We start from the raw sequence: 22,399 nt of genomic DNA on the forward strand, positions 1-22,399 counted from the left end.
TGAAGAGTTTATCAGTTGCATGGCTATCCCTTGTGTAATAACATGATTATAATATAGGCAACCCAAATAAATTGAGACCTATGCTACCTATGGCAGAACCAGTATTGAATACTTAATCCTTTAACTTAATAATAATTATCTGTTCATTTATAATAATTATAACAATTTATAAAAATAAAAATATTTTAGATCAATAAGAAAATAAATTTTCTTTTTCCATTTTAAATGGCATATTTAAAAGTTTAAGATTTCTTTTTTTTTTTTTTTTTTTTTTTTGAGACCTGAGTTTTGCTCTTGTTGCCCAGGCTAGAGTGCAATGGCACGATCTCGGCTCACCGCAACCTCCGCCTCCCAGGTTCAAATGATTCTCCTGCCTCAGCCTCCCAAGTAGCTGGGATTACAGGCATGTGCCATCATGCCTGGGTTATTTTGTATTTTTAGTAGAGACGGGTTTTCTCCATGTTGGTCAGGCTGGTCTCGAACTTCTGATCTCGGGTGATCTGCCTGCCCTAGCCTCCCAAAATGCTGGGATTACAGGCGTGAGCCACTGTGCCTGGCCTAAGATTTCTTAATTACTTCATTTTAATCATAAATAAAGCAAAATTGATGCCCAAGCTTTTTTTTTTTTTTTTTTTTTTTTTTTTTTTTTTTTGAGACCAGGTCTCACTCTGTTGCCCCAGCTAGAATGCAGTGGTAGGATCATAGCTCACTGCAGCCTCAAACTCCCAGGCTCAAGCAGTCCTCCTACCTCAGCCTCTGAGCAGCTGGGACCACAGGTGTGCACCACCACACCCAGCTAATGTTTTTTATTTTTAGTAGAGATGAGGTTTTGCTATGTTGCCCAGGCTTGTCTCAAACTCCTGGGCTTAAGCAATCCTCCCACTTTGGCTTTCCAAAGTGCCAGGATCACAGGGGTGAGCCACCACATCCAGTTCTTTGAAACTTAATCCTTATGGACTTGCTTCACATTTTAAGAAGTGGGAGAATTCTCACTTGATAGAAAAAAAATGATCAGGTTCGTAGGAGCAGTATTCAATCACCATGATCTGTAAATTTAATAACACTATTTTGTCCAATAAAATGAGTTATTTACTGCCTGAATGATTAATGTGGCAGTAATGATTAATGATTATAAAGAATCTGAATGTCCACACAATGTCTTCACTTGCCGCTGATTATTACATTCTGATCAATGCCTGCATGCTCCAAAGCTCCACACTACAGGTTCAAGAGAAGAGTAATACGTGGTCCTGGGGGATTTTGAAGATGTTAAAGGGAAAAGATGACAGAAAGAAAAGTATACGAGAGAAACCTAAAGTCTCTGACTCAGACAATAATGAAGGTTCATCGTAAGAGTCAACCAACCAAATCCAGTGTACAATAACTACACTAATATGTATTGAATCAAATGCTACTAATATTCTATAACCAATAACCAAATTCTGATAGACTTAAATCATCTTAATGCAATTTTCCGTTAATCATCTTAGCCCCGTTTATGGTGTCACCTTTAAGCTCCTGCATTACATAAAAGAAGGCCAAGTACTCAGAAATCATCATATAGTTCAAAGATATATTTTACTTTCTTCACAAAAATGCACAAAAACACACATATACACATAATTGCACACATACCCTCTCACGCTCATGCACACAGTCATACACAAACACTAACACACCCATTTACTAGGACCTTTTAAAATATAGCATTACATCTGAAAACTCACAATTCCAATGCCACATTTTACTACATAGTATTTTATATTGAATACTCTTCAAAATATACATTCTTTTTAATAGTTTGAAATAAAGAACATAATTTTGAATTTTTTTCTCTAAGTACAATAATTAAAGACTTTTAACTCTATTACACTATAATGATATATTAATAATTTTTCCTATACTAAAAGTATTCTAAACATCTTAAGTTTGTCCAAATAAAATCTAAGGCATAACTTTTCTCTTTCTATTCCGAAAATAATCCTTTAGTATAAATTCCATACATATGAATTTGAAAGATCTTAATCGTATTCCCTGGTACAAGAAAATCTACCTCATGAATTCACCACATTTAGCTCAAGTCTTTATAAGATGTTAATTCCATATAGCATTCCCAATTGGCTTGTAAAACACCAAAGCAACAAGTCAATAAAGAGTACACTTGAAATTCTAGGAAAACACAAGAAACCTTCTCTTGAGCAGCATTACTCAAATATAACCCTTACTTAAAAACGAGAGGGTTTTTTTTTCTGCTTCAATTACATACTATCCAAATCTGATTTGGGATCATTTGAATTAATGATCCCTCACATTCTATTCTAACCAGTCATTTCTGTTCTGTGCACCATTCTTTCCGTGGTGTGTTTGTGTGTGTACATGTGTGTGTGTGTGTGTGGAGTGTATTTAGAAGTCATATTTCAGAAAATAGAAGCATGGGTCTTCTTCTGTTGCAGCTAAATGCCACTTAATTCTGATTTCAGATCACTTTAATTAATAAGCTCTCACTCTCTGGTTTAAGTAAATATTCCTCTTATTCACCATTTTCCTGTTTTGGGGTATATATGCACATATTGGGAAACATGGTCATATTCCTGTGACCTCTATTAATTTTGAGTCTGTATTTCTGCTCTTTAATTCAAATAAGCAGTTTGGAGGCAGAATATGTATGCCACGATGACTCCAAAATACTGAGTCCCTTTCATTTACTCTGGCTTGATATTATGCCCAAACCTCATATAGCAAATCTGGAAATTTTGATCCAGTGGCTATGGGCAAAATAAACCAATTGAGTATCTTGACTCTGGACATTTTGGCAAACATTTGGGGTTCAAAAAATGTCTTGCTAAGTTCCAAAATGATAAACAGAAATGGACTTAGTGGAGAAATGGAGGATGAGAAAGAAATAATGGTCAACAGATGAAGTAACCCAATATGCCTCTAGGCTATTGCCCCTTTATACTCTCCTATATAACGGAATCAATTTCTGTGTTCATGTTAGTCTGATTATAATTGTGTTCTCACTTTCTTTGTAGTTTCCCTGCTCCTCCTAAACAATTGGGTAAGTAATAAAAACTGATTGTATGTTCTGTATCTTCATTTCTTGCAGTGTGGTAGTGGGAAAGCTCTGGATATAGTATCTGCATGAAAGTCTTGACTCTGAAAATAATAAATTGTGTAGCCTTGAGCAAGTAACTTTACCTTGGGTGGTCACAGGTGCTCAATGATAAAATAGCAAGATGAGAAAAATTAAAAAGACTGATAGTTTTTAAACTGTTCTTCCAGGAGCCACTATTGGGTTAGGGATAAGTGGGAAGGGATGAGCACCAATTTTCCCTATATCCCCCAGCCCCAATTCAGTCCAAGCTTGATATATGAGACTTCTGCATAAGGGTATCTAAAAACATGCCAGATTACATGCCAGTAAGCCTCTTCTATATCTAATTTCTTTGAATATTTAAATGGATAGTTTATATTGTATTTGGAAAATGTTAAATATAACAGTTTCTTTATAAAATTTCTATCAGTTACTATTTTTTCATCCCTGCTGAGACAGATATTTAGATGTTTTTAAAATTTACTTTGAACGAAATAAAATGTTGTCTTAAGAATATTCAGGGGCTTTCAAAAAGTTTATTTATTTTAACTTATAAGTATATTAAAAGAGCAAACCAACACAGAGGTAATCTATTCTTCTCTAGACCCTTTATCTGACATTAGAACTTTCTTTTCAGTTATCAATTTGAAAATATGTAAGGGACAAACTCAAACTGATCAGTGCCTGATAATAAGCTTGTGTTCTAATCTATAATATTTTTAAAGTATTCAAAAAAATTAACTCCTCAAAAAGTGGGTATAAAATGAAACAAAAGTAATCAATTCTGTAAAAAATAAGGTTTTGTTAGAATTGCTTGTTGTTCTTAAATATGTTTTAAGTGCATGTGCACGGAGTAGTAACTTTGACCCTTCTAGATGATATTTTTTAAAGTATTTATTTTTCACGCAGCTGAGCAAGTTTCATCGTGTGAAATTAGTTAAGCTGAATACACACGAGGGTGGAGGACATAGAGGGGGGGATTTTATAAAGGAAATAAATTCCTTGCCACTACCAGAGAGTATTTAAACTTTTTATGGTAATAACTCCTTAAAATATTTGCAATTTCTTCAACTCAATCTCTTCAGCTTCATTGACTGTAGAGTAATTAATATGTGCAGAGAGGAAGCATTATTCCTGACTTTATTAGTAAGAAGTCTAGAAGGGAGAAAAAGCTTTAATGATTGGAAAAGCCATTGAACCAGTTAAGATCATGACAACTTTTCTGCCAATACTGTTTCTCAATACCTGTTGGTAACAGAAGTATTTAATTAAAAGAAATAATCTTTCCATTTAAAGGTGGTGCCACTCCTAATATCACTGTAAGGTAAAAGGTAACGGGAAACGGATCAGTGAGGCGAAGGAAAGGAGGAAGGAAGGAGAGGGACATTTAAATAGGATGATATATATTATCACAGCACCCTAAATCCCATAAGAATCTCAATTTCTGTCTCTACTTCATCCTGCCAGTGGCCAGTAATGTTGATTTGTTTATCAGCAATTTGCCACTCCTGACATTCATTGCACTTGTAGATCTTCAGATAATTATAGTCACTGTTCTATGAGTTTTTTTCCAGGTAATGATGATTATCATTATGGTCACTGGTTTTTTGAGGATAATTTAACACATGCATCCTGGCAAATAATAACCTCTCCCCTTTCAGAAGCAGACAATGCTTCCAGGAGAAATTTACCGAGACACTAGGAAAACTTCTTTTATTGTCCTTGAAGCAATCTTTATATTAAAAACATAATTGAATGCTCATATCAAAATCTAAACTAACAGTGTTTCAACCTTTGATATTCTGTCTTTTGTTAGACATGGGAGATGAAGTTTACGATGATGTGGATACCTCTGATTTCCCTGTTTCATCAGCAGAGATGAGGTAATTAAAATGCTTTCATTACAATGAAGTAATGAAAATGAGAATACTCAAGAAAATTCAACTGAAATAAAAACCCAGTGGGATGTGTGTCTACTGTGTGCGATCCTGTTGGCTCTGGCCTCCTCTCTAAAGCTATGTTTCCTTCCGATCTCAGCTCTACCCTCCCTGCAAGGTTTGTGAGTAAATAGCCCAAATCCTTTGCCCCCACCTCCACCCCTTCCTCCCCTCATTCTCTTCCATCCCCCTGGTTCTGGTTCTTGTTTCCTGATTAACCTTGGGCCTGTGACTCACTGATGTCTGGTTTATTTATTCATTCATTCACTGGGGAAATATGTTTAAGATCTTGGTCACAACCAGTCTCACTGATTCTTCTCCTCTTTTTATTCGTACTGTTTTCCCCAAACCTTTTTTTTCTTGAATATACTTCTTAGCTTACATCTCAGCACTCACCCATCTTGTTCAAGCCACCTCCGTCTTCTACAAGATAGTTTCCTTTATGAAAAAAAGAAAAAAAAAGATTTATTTTTAAAAGGACTTTTAGGTAGGTTACATTCAAATCTTAAAAAATTAATTTTAGGCTAAAATTGTATAAAATCAGTTCAGATCAAGTAATACAAAGGAGTGCCTTTTGGAATTTTTTTTGAAATAGAAAATAACACGGTAGGTTGCTTTCTCATAATCCAATAAATACATGAAATGATTTGATACATACTGAGTATAAAAGCAAGAACACCTATCTAGCTTTTTCAAGAGAAAAGAAAGATGACTCAAAAGATCCTGTATTTGATTAAAGGATGAAAGTAACATAAATGGAACACAGTAAGTTGTGTCTTCTGAGCTGTACTGGTAAAAATGCATGAGTAAACGCTAAGTATTTATTTTTTACCAAAATTGTTAAACTAATTTTATTGAACTAGAGAGAGTATCAAGATCAAAGACTCCGAAGGGAAAATATACCATCATTCATATATGAAGATCAAGTTCCACAGGCAAAACAAATAAGAAAGATGAAAAGAGAGCCGTTGCCCTTTTTTAAATTCTCCATGAAACAAAAATGGAATCTTCAGTAATATGTTCAGGTTTTACTATTTCTCACCAGTGGTGTTTCAACCCTTGACAGTTGTTAATGCTTTTTTTTTTTTTTTTGCTTTACATTACTGTACATCACATTCCATAAAATCGCTCTCTAGGAACCAAGAGTCACACCCTGGCCTTATTCTTCAAACAAAATAAACCCCAACTAACTAAGCTTTATGTGATATGGACAATTTTCTTCCCCATTTTGCTTATTTTCAGAGTTTAAAGCAAGTTTGTGTTCTCTAATGTCGTATTCTATTTTTAAATAAATTTCAATAAATTTTTTTAAAGATAGCTTGTAGGGCATTTCTAACTTTCACGTATATTCTGATTGCCCCAGAGAGTTAATCTGGGGCAGTAATTCCACAAATGCCCAGACTACCATAGGCAGGCAGTACTGAGGGCAGACGCAGAACCTGACATAGATATTGTGCGAATTCTCTCCACAATGAATGAACTAAAGCTAAGATTCCAAAATTGAGAATTAAACATTTAAAATAAATTGGTTACAAACAAAACTTTATCTTAGATCATCTAAATAAAAATTAATATATTCTAATTTTTAAAATGTTCACTAAAGATATCTATAGCTCTTCCCTACCATCCATAATTTAACCCTAGTGAATGGTTCTCAACCTTGGTTACAAATTAATATCATGCGGGAAGCTCTTAAAATGTGTCCATCACTACCTGGACCTTGCTCAGACTAAATTAAATTTTAAAATTAATTTAAATTAGAATGTCCAGGAATTGGGCAAGAGCAGTAGTATGCTTTAAAAGCTTCCCAGGTGATCCTGTGTGTGGACAGGCTACAAAATCACCGTTTTAGGCTTGTTCACTTATATTAGGGTAATTGGTATCTACAAAATATAGTGGATTTCTATACCTGGATCCTAGCAGTTTTAAAAAAAGTAAGTCCATTAACTGATCTAAACACTTAGGATGTGCTTATCTTTCTTACTTTCTCCCTCTCCTCCTCTCTGTCTCTGTCTCTCTTTCATACACACACACACACACACACACACACACACACAGACAATTGATAAAGGGATGAAGATAAAGATCAGTAATAGCCATCTTTTTTAAAAAGCTCCTTCTTATAATATCTAAAATCTTAACTTTTACTTAAGTTTTTTTATTAACCAAAACTCTAGCTGCATTTTAAGTAGATGTGAACAAAACAACGTATAAATGTTATAAACCATAAAAATTGATTGTTTTTGAAGTCTTCTTTTTTAAAAAGCCTTTCTTATGACATTGGCCAAGCTACATAATTATCTAGAAAGGGTTGATAATTTAGGGAGGTTTAAGAATAGATTAAGTCATATGAAACCGCTGACATGCAACCAAGTTTAAACCATGACTCAGTGATTTTATATGGTTCAGTATAAGAACGAATCTAATCTCTCACTTCCATTTTAATTCTCATAATCTATATTTGCTTGAGGAAACCCTCCTACATTATGGAATGTCATCATTTATTACAATGACAGTTACTGGATTTCTAACAAAAAGAATTAACTGAAACAAAAAGTTAAAAATATAATGTTATGAATCGTCTCTGTTATGGACTATTCTTTTTAATTTTCTAAACAAAGTGTTGTTTTATGTGTGTTCTGCCGTCCTAGTCAAGGAACTAATGTTGGAAAAGCTAAGACAGAAGAAAAGGACCTTAAGAAGCTAAAAAAGCAGGAAAAAGAAGAAAAAGACTTCAGGAAAAAATTTAAAGTATGTCATATCTAAATATTATACAAAGTACAAAGCACTATTGAAAAATCCAATGATTTTTAAGTAACAAAATGCACACTTTAAAGTGTAATTATCAATATTACAGTTAGCCGTTATAACTCTTTTATTTTGAACAAAATTTATTTTAGATTTAAATTTATTTTTATAAAAGATTAAGCAAGCTATAATATGCACAGTATTCACACTGTGATAATCACCTAAATTTAGCTGTCCTTTGAACCTTAATAAGAATGTACTAAAAATAATTATTATATTAGGTTGGCGAGGTTATGAATGATGTTTGTCCCTCAACATTTTCTTTAATATTCCTACATTATATTTCGAAAACACTGAATTATCTCTTTAGCAAATACCTTTTTAATAAATCCATCCATAAATAAGTTGTTTCAATAATGCACATAAACCAATAATTTAAATATTGTTCTTTTTTTTTTAGTATGATGGTGAAATTAGAGTCCTATATTCAACTAAAGTTACAACTTCCATAACTTCTAAAAAGTGGGGAACCAGAGATCTACAGGTAAAACCTGGTGAATCTCTAGAAGTTATACAAACCACAGATGACACAAAAGTTCTCTGCAGAAATGAAGAAGGGAAATGTAAGTCACTGCTTATACTATAATATGTGCATATATATGTCACTCCAGAATTTAACAACCAAACAAGTTTTAGTGACTACTCTGTGTTTACTAACTCTTATCTATCTTTTTGCTCTATCCTTTGTAAATTGTGGCAAACGTTCAGAAGTTGGTCATTATGCTGTGCTGAAATCAATGTATTTTAATCTCTTTTTACTTACCATATACTATCTATATACTCGGTGTCAAAGATAATGCCAAATTACTGCTTCTCAAAATGCAGTACTACAGACCATCAGCATCAGAAAGCCCTTGCGTGTGTATTAAAATCGCAGTTCCCTGTACCCACCCTTGACTTGCTGAAACATGAGTTCTAGAAATCAGGTAAAAACAGTGATGATAACTTTTTCCCTAGCTTGTTCATGTATACACTAAAGTCAGAACCACTGTGCTAAAGTAGACAGTGTCTCTTGCTCTGGCCTGCTTTTAAAATTATGGAGAATATCAAATTATACAGAATTGTGTAGAATTCTGGGTATTTCACACCTAGAATTTCCAGTTTTCTTACCTTACAAATTCACTTGTTTTCATTTCCTATTTGAACACACTTAGTGCAACATACTATTCCAAATAAATCCAAAAAAGTTCCCGTCTCCTTTGACTTTATCAGCTATTAAAGCTGACAGATGGGGGCCAGGTGCGGTGGCTCATGCCTGTAATCCCAGCACTTTGCGGGGCTGAGGCAGGATGATTGCTTGAGCTCAGGAGTTTGAGACCAGCCTGAGCAACATAGCGAGACCTAGTCTTTACTAAAAATCAAAGAAAATTTAGCCAGATGTAGCGGTGTGCGCCTTGTAGTCCCAGCTACTTGGGAGGCTAAGGCAGAAAAATATCACTTGAGCTGAGGAGTTCCAAGCTGCAGTGAGCCATGATCGCACTGCTACACTCCAGCTGGGGTGGCAGAGTGAGACCCTGACTCAAGAAACAAACAAACAGAAAAAATTAGAAAATAAAAGAAAACTGACAGATGGAAATATTTTTGTCAAATTTCAAAAGAAAGCTTATTTAAATCCTGAGAAGAGTAATTCAAAATTACATTGTCTTATATTTGAAACTGGATAGACACTACAGCTGCCCCATATCAGCTTGGTCAATCTGCATGGAAAACATGGACTCTAAGTTTAATTTTAATGGGAGGAAGGTGACTCAGGGACAGGAATTGAAATGGAGTTTCAAGAATAAAACACAGTGACTCAAGGGTGGAGGAAATGGATGTAAAGTTTATCATGGAGGAGGTGTGGTTGGCTTTTCAAAGGAAAATACAGAATGTGGGTACAAAAGATAAAGGGCAGTGGCAGTGTAATATTAAGATTGGAAGTTCACTGAAGATAATGTGTAGAAAGATACCCAGGGGACAAAGAAAACCCCCATTCAGACTAGGATTTGCGAGGATCTACCTTAAGGAATAGCCATAAGTGCTAAAAGAACTATAAGCATCAAAAGTTCATCAAAAAATGTTTAAAAGCTCAAAGATTTTTAAATTATTAAATGTTACGATGAATACACCCAATTGAATGTTCTAAATGAAAATTATGATAGTAATATGATGAATCTCTCATGACATATGGTAGAAAAAGTAAGAAAGCTATTTAATTTGGTGTAGGATTTATAGCCATGTTATAAAATCATGCAAATAAGAGAAGCTAAACTTAAAAAATAATTAAATACCAAAATAGGAATCAGTCTCAATAAGGTGATAAGTCTAAATGATATATTTTCTGCCCTCTACTTTCCAAATAATTTCACATTTTTTACAACAGAGAATTGTCCTAGTAGTTGTCATACAGACCTCTCTCCAGGGCACAAGCTGAAGCTTCTACATATCTTGCCCTTGGTATGGTAGAAGAAAATCTTGCCATAGTGACCTAAGTCTCCTATGCTTAGCAGCAAATCTTATCTAAAGCAACACTCCTCCAACTTTGAAGTGCATACACATCAATGGGGATCTTGTTGAAAATGCAGATGTGAGGTCTGACATTCTTTTTTTTTTTTTTTTTTTGCTTATTTTTTTTCCACCTTACATTTATAAAAACGGCATGACATTCTGCAGTTTATCAAGCTCCCAGCTAATTGATGCTGCTGGTCTTTGGATCAGCATAGATCTTCACATATCTTGAGTAACAAGGATGTTATGATCTCATCAACAAACATGTATGGATATAGATGGACAGGAATAGATACGGCACCAGTGAGAGAAATTCAGAGAAGAGACTCTTATCTTCCTAGGAACCAGCTGACCTTAAGAATAAGTAGCCATTCAGAATAACTGCATAATCTAATATCATTTTCTATTTGAACATCAATAATTTGAAGTACTATTACAAATACTACAGGCCTCCTGTCCTCTTAGAAAGTGTCATCTTCTAAGAATGAGAGGTGAAAATGTTTCGTAAACTTCTGATAGGTTACAATCAAGAGTTTCATGTAAATATCTTTTTTCTTTCTGCTGCAGTACCAATGCACTTTACAGTTTCCAAGTTCATCGTTAACTACCTAAATTCTTAGATGGCTTTGGGGTACATCTCGGACAGGATGGAAACCACATGATTATATGGTAGCACTTATATACATGTTGCTTTTTATGTAAAGAGTTTCTATGGGCTGGATTTTGTCTTAGTTTGGCTTCCCCATAAAGTGATTCTGCAAAAATGCCAGTGGCAAGTGAATGAGATAGAGAAGCGAAGGCAGCCAATAAAGTCTTATTATCAAAAAAGTTACCACTTGGATTATTGGAGCTTGATCATGCTGGAGACCTCCAAGTGTCAGTGTTATCCCATCCAGTGGGAAACAAATTGGGGTATTTATACACCAACTCCTGTCCTTCAGGAGCTGAAGTCTATTCCTGGGAAGGTAAGGAGTAATTCAGGATATTCAGCAAGCTGACAGAGTTCCAGAAGCCAGAGAAAAGCCATCAGTGAAAAAATTTTTAAATGCAAGTACTGTCAGTTGGATTTGCAAGTACTCACGTGGTAAGGATGCGGGTGTAAGGGAGAGGCACTAGGAGCATGTTACTGACTTTCGGGTTAAGTATTATTTCATGATTTAATCACCTTATCTGCTTAATATCATTTTTATTTTTGCTAACTTCCTGCCTTTCTTAATTTGTACAAACCTGCTTACTCCTTCCATGGACTGGGTCCTTGACATTCTCAATTTTTAAAAATAGCTAATTCATTCTTGGCACACCTCTATAAGATTTTTTAACCCTCCCTCTCCTAGATGATTGCAATAGCCTTTCTAGTGATATGTCTATCTTTGCCCTTACACTCAGAATCAACTTCCCCACAATGTTACCCAAATATTATTTTTAAAAATATAGTATTTAGGCGAGCACATAAAACTCTTTATCATCTAGGCTTACCCTCATCCACTGCTGTTTTCCATCTACAACTGACACTCCAGAAACATAAACTATTTACTTGTCATTCCCTGAATAAAGTAGGTGTTTTGGCCAGCCATGGTAGCTCATGCCTGTAATCCCAGGACTTTGGGAGGCGGAGGTGGGCGGATCACTTTAGGTTAGGAGTTTGAGACCAGCCTGGCCAACATGACAAAACACCATCTCTACTAAAAATACAAAAATTAGCTAGGTATGTTGGCACATGCCTGTAATCCAGCTACTAGAGGGGCTGAGGCAGGAAAATTGCTTGAACCCAGGAGGCAGAGTTTGCAGTTAGCCAAGATTACGCCACTGCACTCCAGTCTGGGTGACAGAGCGAGACGCCATCTCAAAAAAAAAAAAAATTATGTGTTTCATCCTACTACACTACTTTATTCAACTTGGAATGCCCATGATTCTCTATTAAAAACAACTCAGTTGTCATCTAAAATTAGAAGCACCCCCAGTACCTACTCCTAGCCACACCATCACAATTAATGTCTCCCCAAATCTACCATGATACTTCTTTTGCTGCTGTCATTGTCATTATTGTTTTACCAATCTATTATTCTTATTAGACTCTGAGCTTCAGAGTCACTTCAATGAAATGTTCTCAACATCGTAGTGTCAGCACGTTACACAATGCCTTGCACCTTGCGTGGGGCTTGCTGGATTGAATGAAACAATTTTGAAACTGCAGTTGGATAGCCAGATGAAAGTCTGACATACAGATACTCACAGAAAGAAGTCTGATTAATAGTTTAACTGGTTAGAAGACAGACATTCTCTCCTTTGGCTTTAGTGATGTAGTTAGCTTGTTATATGCCATTGCAGAGCCTCTAAATCTTTTGGTTCCTTATTTCTGCATCTTTGATTACAAATGCCTTTGCATTTGTAACCCAGCACTATGGTGAAACTAATGTTATCCTTACCCTCCATTCTTCTTTAATCCATCAAAGAAAGAAAAGCATAGCTTACTTCAACCTAAATTCATAATGATAGCAACTAAAGGCTAAAGCAAGAACAACAATCCCTTACCATTACACAGTGGGACATCAGCCACTTTTACAGGCATTATCACATTTGATCAAGTCTCACCCATTGACTTGTAGAATCTCCTACTGTGTAGGCGTTGAACTCTTAAATATAAATTTCTGGCACATTTCCAAATGTTTAGAGTTTCTCGCTGGTATTTATACATATTCCACAACTCTATGTCTCATAAGCTGTGAGTTTTCCCACCTCCTGTCACTGAAAAAAATTTTCTACAAAAGATGTAGAATAAGACACTTTTTGTCTGAGTTATTTGTGGCCAAAATGCTCTCCATTTTCTTTAGGCATCAAAGACCAAGGGATTTTAAAGGTGCTTTCGATCTTCCCAAATCCAATTGATCATTTTTTTTTAACTTACATAATTTTTTTTTCAATTTTAAAACAACACATGCACACTGAAAGAAAATTTTTAAAATTTAGAGAGTTAAAATGTCGTCCAAATATGAAGCCCCAGAAGTAACAATATAAACAGAGAAGAGGGGAAGAGTGAACATTTTTATAAAACTAGGATAATAATTTATATTCAGTATTATACACAACGCTCTGTTTTTTCTTTTATTATATTATAAGCATTTTCCACTGAAATTGGACATTGTTCCACTTGCCTAGGTAAATCTATGCAATATGATTTTCTTGTTTTTAAACTGCATGAGGCCAAATTGAGTACATTTAACTTTATTTCTGGATTTACCCACAACAAATGAAATAATGATGAAATAGTATGTTGTCATTTTTATTAAGTAAAAAATTTGAAAATATTAGAATGAAGATAATTTCCACTTTTCCAAAGATTATTTTCTATTTCCTTGGTTAATCTGTATTCACAATACCCTTCTAAAAGGTGAGTCATTCATCCTGAGACACATCTGCTCTGTAGCAAGCAAACATTTGGGGAAGAAATTAACTGGCACATATGGGGGGTGGGTGTTATTTTCCTAACTAGCTCTACCCCACCACATATTTCAAAACATTTGTTTCAAGCCATTATGTTCTGCTCTATAAATGTGAGGTTTCCAAATAATAATTTCATATTGTATGTGAGAATCCCTGGTGTGACCGCACTCACAATACTACAGCGCTAAACATAGCTGCCCTTCTACATGATACAGACCATGATGAGATTTTTGTTGTTGTTGTTGTTATTTCATGTGTTTATATTTTTCACTAACATTCCCTATAATAAATGTACATGTGTAACATGAACAAAGAGATTTTCCTACCACAAAAAATATATATATTTCTAGGACCTATAATGGAGAGATTATATAAAAATTTATGGTAAGTCGCTTGTTTTGACACTGTCATGAATCATGCTTTTAATAGAGTGAAGTTTTAGCTGAGATTTTTAAAGGTACTAGACAGCAAAACCTGTGCTGTATTAAAAGTCATTTACCCTGTAAAAATGCTATATAATTGTGACTTTATAGCTAACAAGCCCCGTGTTATCACATCATTTTTGTAGCACAGTGCCATCTCACACTCCATCTCCCTAATACATTTTTCTTAAATAATGTTCCCAATTATTGATGTTTATGTATTTCACACAAACACACAACAACAGCAACAAAGTGTTCAACACAGGAGAAGGCTGTTCCTTAGAACTTTTGAACACACAGATACAGGAGGGAATGGAAATACAAGTTGAGAATCTAAGAGAATGTGTTTTTTATAAGTAATTTGTAAAGTTGAAGTATTAAGCTGTCTATCATGAATGATTAACTTTGGTCATGTAAAGCACTGTTTTAGCTCTCTTTTCATTTAGTGTTTTATCCAAACCTGCAACATTTTAGCATAAATAAGTTTTAAAAAATAGATTACCTAAAAGCGTAAGCAAATAAAAATCTTTAATTTCTAAAAATGGCGATTACATTCTCTTCATTTTGAACTTTATATTTGATGCCAGAATAACTTCAGTCTCTAACAACAGTTTATAATTCTTATATATTTTTCTAATTTATCTTCCAATTTTAGCTCAGAGACTGTATGAATCCCTACCAAATCATATGAGATTGACTTCAGTGTTGAAAGCTTCAGTTCATATACATCATCATTTTTAAATTATTAACATCAACATGAGTATATTATGGGAACATTTGCTATTGTGTTATTTTCCAATTTGTTTTAGGAAAAAATCCAAAATGAAAGCAGAACCCCCAATTTTAACTGATAAAAAGAAGTCAATGACTATTACTATCTGTAGAAAACTGTTCAAATTTTAGTGTAGCCCTATATAGGTACAGATAAAGAGTTATTTCAGTTATGAGGACCCTGATACAAAATCCACAATTTGTTCTAAAAGCTTGTTATTTGCACAGATTTTTCTCTTTTGAGAGACACATGTAGAATTGAATTTGTTGGACATGAGCTTATCCCTTTTTAAAAATTACATTAAATTATTATGTATACCTTATTTAAAAAGAAAGTCTGTTAACTTGAAATGAACTGTGATATCAAAGCATACCCACGGACTATAGATATTAATTGTAGGTGTTCTTACATTAATACTTTTTGCTACTTTTGCATTAATTGAAATATAAAGGAAGGTGCAACGTGTTCTAATTTTTTATACTCGGAGTAATATGTTATTGCGCTTTTATTATCTTGACACATGTTTCATTACTTTCCTACTTTCCTAGTGTTTCATTACTTTTCCTACTTCTAATTTTTTATACTCTGAGTAATATGTTATTGTGCTTTTATTATCTTGGCACATGTCTCATTATTTTCCTACTATGAGAATTCAAGGATAACTTTGATTCTTTCTTTCCCAAATATGATACTTATAAATTGTTTTTATTAAAAAGTAGTGAGCTTCTTGATAAAATATTTTAGTGGAGTTTTTTTTAACCCTATAACACTTCAAGGGAAAGTTCATTTTCTTAAATTTTAATGTATAAATTCAGTTTCATGATTCCAACTTTAAAAAAATATTTTCATGTTTAATCATTGGCAATATGACATCCATACATTTAAGTAAGTTTATCATTTGTATTATTAATTTTTGCTTATGAGCTTTCTCCTTATAATTTGTAACACATTTGCTTTGATTCAGAACTAAAATTAGATCTAAAGTGGACCAAAACCAATAGATTGACTCACTGAGAGAAATTATTTAGAGATTGTATTGAGGAAGCAATAAATGGTACTAATCTCAAGCATACAACAGATTTTAGGCACCAACACAAAACTAACAATTCCAAAGATTAGTAATATTAATTAGATATCAGCAGGCATTTTCTTAAGAAAAATAGTTCATATTTTTCCTGAGAAACATTTGCACAATGACAGGCAAATATAAGGTGCCCCTCACACAACAACAACAACAAAACTTAGCTTTCTTGCATAAAATATGGCTTATTTTCTACTTAACCAGGCATCATAGAATCCATAGTATGTGCTCTTCCAATAATGCTTTTGCTCCATGAGTGATGAAATGCAAATGTTGATACTGTCCAATAGCAAAACAGTAGAGGAATTTCTTCCATACAGAGTAAAAGAGACCTGTTTGAGACTATTTACAATGCATAGTCCCCCTAGTAGTCAATAGCTGGCTGGGATCTGAAAGGGGAGTTGAATACAGTTCTCTCTCTGCTCAGTATAATAAATTTTAGAAAGTAAGTCTTAGATCTGGTGGTATTTAAAATACTTACCAATAAATGACTTTTATAATCTATGCTTACTAAATTCTTCCTAAAACTGGATCATGGGGGTAACACACGGAACTCTGTGCTACAGCCTACAGTAGCTTAATGAAAAAAGTTCCTTTTTTACTTAAAAGGGAAAGGAGGAAAGATTGAAATTGGAGAAAAAAGAGACATACTGGAGAAAGAGAAAAGTTAGGGAGAAAAGGAGAAGAAAGGAAGGACACAAAAGTAGACACAAGTAAGAAAAATGGGTCATTTCCAGAGATAGATACAATTATTCAATATACTATGATTACTCTCTCGTGTTTTCATTTCCTGAAAAAAGTACTAAAGATTTTTCAACCTGTATTATTGATACAATTTATTTCCTTTTTCCTTCGTAGATGGTTATGTCCTTCGGAGTTACCTAGTGGACAAGTAAGCCCATTTTCTTCTACTACTATGCTTGTGAAAAGAATTTTGTGCCTTTCTTTTTAAAATATTTCTAATATTACTTAAATAATGTAACCTACTCAACTATCATAAATAAATTTAAAAACAATATGCTATAGTAATGTTAACATGTTAGTATCCATAATAAAGTTTAGGTTTCCATGAAGTGCTACTCTTTTAAATAGGCGAGGAGCCCTTCTCATTTAAAATTGTACAGCTCATAGTTAATAGTTTTATATATTCTTTAGGCTCTCAGCAAACACTGAAGACATGTCAAAGCCAGTAACCTTTTCATCAATATTTTGCATTTTACTTGCTAATGCAATTGATTGACTGGAATTAATTTGGGACCAATTAGTGACTTCACAGTAGGTGCTAATATCACCTGTTAACAGTTCATAATTTAGCCCTTAATTAAGGTCTTTGCTTCACTCACACTAGGCATAGTAGAGTACTATGTTGCCTTTTTTGGAAGCATGCCAGAAAAAAAGACAGTCATCAATGATTCTTCTATTCTTATGAATAAGACATTGTCACAGTCTGTCACAGTGTGGTACTAGTGTGCCTTTGGAGTCCCCCGAAACATAAGATTCTGTCCCAAGTAACCCAGTGCAAGAAACGAACTCCATTATCAGGTTAGGTCACATGCCAATGCAAAGATTTACAGAATTTAGCACAATGAAAAGATCCAGGAGGAGTCACAAACTGTGTACCCATCAACAACCTGACACCAATCAGAAAAACACAAATCAGTGTGAAGAGCTTTGCTGGCAAACTAGTAAAGGCCAAAGAAAAATAATCATAATACCTTTGTTCTCCTGAGCACATTAATCACAGTGGGAGGCAAGAGACTTTCAATAGGTTTTGTTCTCTGAAAGATACAAATTTTAAGGACAGAATGTGTGGCAAATAATAGGACAACATCTCCATCAGTGATTATTACAGGCTGATTGAGAGAATTTAGAAAGCATACTCTGTAAGTAATTGTTGGTTCACCACCTATTGAAGCGAATACTTAATAAATGTTTATTGTATAAATGACAGAAAAATCTGTCCTCCTTGCATTTGGATGAGATTTCCGTTAGCCAAACCCTCCCTCCATCTCAGAGAAAAGATCCAAACAGAAGACATAGGGAACTCACAGCATCTGCCATAGTTGGCAGCAGTTTGAAGGGCCTGCTGCTGCTTCCATGATAAAGCACAGAGACTGTACAGCAAAGAGTAGGTCTGGTCTAAGTGACAAAGCCACCCTACATTTCTGAATTTTAGAAGTATATCTTACATTTCAAGGCAATGTTCATGTTTATAATGCTCTCTATTTTTATTTCTTATATAATCTCCTGTTTGATTATAAGGTACTTAAAAGCAAAGCTTGTCTCTTACTCAAATTTATGTCTCCTGGTACATAGAAGGGATTCAGTATATTTGTCGGATAGAAAATATCACAAAGATTCAGGGCCAGGCAAAACCTAAAATGTGTAAAAGTACCAAAATTACTATTATGGATGCTGCCTATAATCATAAGTAATAGTTTTAAAATTACATAAGAATCACCATAATAATCATATCTTGGCTACTTATTCTGTAACAAATATTTATATATTTTATTATATGTATGAGTTATAATTAGAAACATGTGAAAATGATGCAACCATTTCCTATGCCAATTATTATTGTATTTAATTCACCATTCAAAATTCAAGTGAAAGTATGAATCTGATATTAACAGACATAAAAGTCCATTGCAGCTTTGAATTAAGGTCCCCAATGGGAGTATTGTACCATGATGTTTAGTACATTGTTAACAAACATGTCTTATAAAGATGAGTAAGGCATAGTCTATGCTCTTGAAGCATGTTTTAATTATTCTGTATGTAAAATGAAACAGAGGACTAGATTAAGTCAATGAAAGAAGAGATAATGAATATCAAATTTATTTATACTTATAAATGCATATTATGCTTAAAAGTCTTAATTGTGTCATGTAAAATTATACTGTTACTCTATTCTTCTATATATTGCTCTAATGCCAAGAACATAGTTTCTTTAAAATAAAAAATTTTTTTTACATTTACAGTGATGGAGAGATCTATGATGATATTGCTGATGGTAAGTCTTATGTAGCACCACCCCAGAGAACAGTCATAGTGAATTTACTGTTTTTATAAATGCTAAAAATAGCTTGTTGGATTAGAGACTTCCAATCTGGTCAGAATTTGAATCACTTGAAAATGTTAGAAAAGGTAAATGCCCTGGCATAATGGGGGGAAAATACCGCATTTCCCACAAGATGGAAAATTAAGGAAAAACCTCATTTATTTCTTTGAAAACAGAAGTATAAAAATATTTGGGAAATTTTTTATTGTACTGTGACTCATAATAAGAATTTCTTTTATCCAAGCAAATAAACATTTTTGGCAAATAAATAGGTACTTATTTCATAACCAGTAATACCAATATTCTCTAAGCATCATATAGTTCCAAACTGTAATCTAAAAAATTAACCTAACTGAAATGATGCATAGTGTTGATCATGATTTCCTTTAGTCTTTTAAACTTACGAGTCTTGCTCTTTAATATCTTCAACCTCGTTCAGAGTGACTACCAAAAAGTATATGATTAAGTGCCACATAAAATAATCTTGAGTTTCATTTTAATAGAGAATAAATCTGTCCAGAAATTTTGTTGAATTATATACTAAATAATAAAAGTTAAATATATGATCTTCCATTTAACTCGTTTTTTATAAAGTGAGCCAGTTCTATTTTTTTTAATCCTTAACCAGGAGAGTATGAATCACTCACATTTCCAAACTTGGAATACTTAGAGAATATGTTTTTAATAACTATATTTAAATTTATATTTTTTCCTTTCAGGTTGCATCTATGACAATGACTAGCACTCAACTTTGGTCATTCTGCTGTGTTCATTAGGTGCCAATGTGAAGTCTGGATTTTAATTGGCATGTTATTGGGTATCAAGAAAATTAATGCACAAAACCACTTATTATCATTTGTTATGAAATCCCAATTATCTTTACAAAGTGTCTAAAGTTTGAACATAGAAAATGATCTCTCTGCTTAATTGTTATCTCAGAAGACTACATTAGTGAGATGTAAGAATTATTAAATATTCCATTTCCGCTTTGGCTACAATTACGAAGAATTTGAAGGTACTTCTTTTAGACCATCAGTAAATAATCCTCCTTCAAAAAATAAAAAGAAAAGAAAAAGGAAAATCATTCAGGAAGAAATGACCTGTCTAAAAAAACCTAAGGAAGAATAATAATGTAAGAAAGGAAATTTAAAAACATTCCACAAGAAGAAAAATTATTGTTTATACTTCTACTTATGGTTATATCTTATATTCTCTATTCAAGTGACCTGTCTTTTAAAAAGGCAGTGCTGTCTTACCTCTTGCTAGTGGGTTAAATGTTTTCAAAAATTATAGCAGTAGTAGAAGTTTTGTATAAAATTTGTCCTTATTTGTTAATTGTATATAAATGTTAATTATTTGATACGAATGTTATGCATTTAGTATGCACATTGAAGTCTAAACTGTAGAAGAGTCTAAAACAAGTTCTCTTTTTGCAGATTCACATGCTAATGGTTTAATTCTGTGCTCTGTTTAAAGTACTATTATAACTAGAGTAGATCTGAATGAGGATAACCCTAAAATCATGAGGAATGGAAGAATGGACCTTGAAACTACCTAGGCTTTTATGCATGGCACCTCTTTATAATGAAGACACTTTTTAAAGTTTTTGTTTTTGTTTCAATTACCGCTAGATTTTTTTTTCTCTTTTTTTAAAATCCATTTTACTGGAAAGTTGGCCAGCAGAGGGAGTAGAAATTATTAAAATTCTAGTGTTTGGATTGGGCCCTTCTCTAACAGTACATACTCATTCCCAAAGCAATCCAAAAACAAAATGTGAACCATTTGGGTTTCAAATGTTAAGAACACTAAATAGCATGATTTAAAAAATGAAAAATGCTAACACCCAAGAAAAGAAGATATTAAGTGCTTTTTAACAACTCCTAGAGTACAACATGAGCACATCATAATGCTGGCTCTCCTCCTAATGAACCATCGAGTGATATTGAATAAATTATTTATCTTCTCAGTTTCCTCATCTGTAAATTACAATATTAGACTAAGTAAGTTTTTCCAACTCTTCACTACCAATTACCTTAGGCTTTTATAATGCTCCGCCTACTTCAGTCCCACGTTTCAGAAGCTTTTGTCTATTTTTTAAACTCATTGATTAAATAATGATTAATGCGTTCTCCACATTTTAATATTGCAAAGGCCCATTGGAGTTTCTGAAGTGGCTCCACAGAATTGAAATAATTTCAAATAACTGTAAAGGAACTGAAAATCTTCACAGAGATGAAGTGGGGTTTCCATTAGGTGCTTTGAAATTTGATAACAAATCATCAACTTCCACTGGTCAATATATAGATTTTGGGTGTCTGAGGCCCCAAGATTAGATGCCACTAATTTCCAAAGATTCCTTCCAATTATGAAATATTTTAATGTCTACTTTTAGAGAGCATTAGCCAGTATATGACTATGTGATGAATTTCTTTTCACACTAGATAAAATTACCTGGTTCAAAAGTGGTTTTTGTTTATTAAATTTGGTAGTAAATATATATAATACACAGACAGGATAGTTTTCATTCTGAAGTTTTTGGCCAGCTTTAGTTTGAGGACTCCTTGATAAGCTTGCTAAACTTTCAGAGTGCCCTGAGACACTTCCAGCCATCCCTCCTCCTGCCTTCATTGGGGCAGACTCACATTGCAGTCTGACAGTAATTTTTTTTCTGATTGAAAATTATGTAAATTCAATACAATGTCAGTTTTTAAAAGTCAAAGTTAGATCAAGAGAATATTTCAGAGTTTTGGTTTACACATCAAGAAACAGACACACACACCTAGGAAAGATTTACACAATAGGTAATCATCTTAATGTGAAAGATATATTTGAAGTATTAATTTTAATATATTAAATATGATTTCTGTTATAGTCTTCTGTATGGAATTTTGTCACTTGAGATGAGCTGCAAATAAATAATACCTTCAATGGATAACCTTGCCTCCTACTTCATTAAAAAAATTGAGGCTAGCCAGATGCAGTGCCTCACATCTGTAATCCTAGCACTTTGTGAGGCCGAGGAGGGCACATTTCATGAGCCCAGGGGTTCCAGACCATCCTGGGCAACATGGTAAAACCCTGTCTCTACAATAAATACAAATAATTAGCTGGGTGTGGGGGCACATGCCTGTAGTTCCAGCTACTTAGGAGGCTGTGGTGGGAGGATCACTGGAGCCTGAGAGGTCGAGGCTGCAGTAAGCCATGATTGTGCCACTGTCTCAAAAAAATTTACCCTGTCTCAAAAAAAAAAGAAATAAATATATTTTTTTAATACTGAGGCCATCAGGCTTCCT

General features: G+C 33.7%; 1 protein-coding gene across 7 annotated transcripts in view; it reads left to right on the forward strand.

Moving 5' to 3' along the window:
• The window catches only part of FYB1 (FYN binding protein 1), a 163,998-nt gene extending 141,957 nt beyond the window's left edge, over positions 1–22,041 (forward strand). For 3 of the 7 annotated variants that reach the window (XM_016953373.4, XM_016953375.4, XM_016953377.4), the window contains 8 exons: positions 1,212–1,349; positions 3,033–3,058; positions 4,911–4,977; positions 7,683–7,782; positions 8,240–8,402; positions 16,901–16,934; positions 19,027–19,058; positions 19,826–22,041. In XM_016953373.4, the coding sequence (XP_016808862.4) occupies positions 1,212–1,349; positions 3,033–3,058; positions 4,911–4,977; positions 7,683–7,782; positions 8,240–8,402; positions 16,901–16,934; positions 19,027–19,058; positions 19,826–19,848 (583 nt within the window). In that variant the 3' untranslated portion in view covers positions 19,849–22,041. The remainder of the gene's footprint in view (positions 1–1,211; positions 1,350–3,032; positions 3,059–4,910; positions 4,978–7,682; positions 7,783–8,239; positions 8,403–16,900; positions 16,935–19,026; positions 19,059–19,825) is intronic. The other 4 variants (XM_016953378.4, XM_063811269.1, XM_016953381.4 and 1 more) reach the window with 3 other exon arrangements.
• Positions 22,042–22,399: the final 358 nt, after the last annotated feature.

The sequence above is a fragment of the Pan troglodytes genome, chromosome 4 (genome assembly GCF_028858775.2).
Source record: "Pan troglodytes isolate AG18354 chromosome 4, NHGRI_mPanTro3-v2.0_pri, whole genome shotgun sequence".
NCBI classification, from domain to species: Eukaryota; Metazoa; Chordata; class Mammalia; order Primates; family Hominidae; genus Pan; species Pan troglodytes.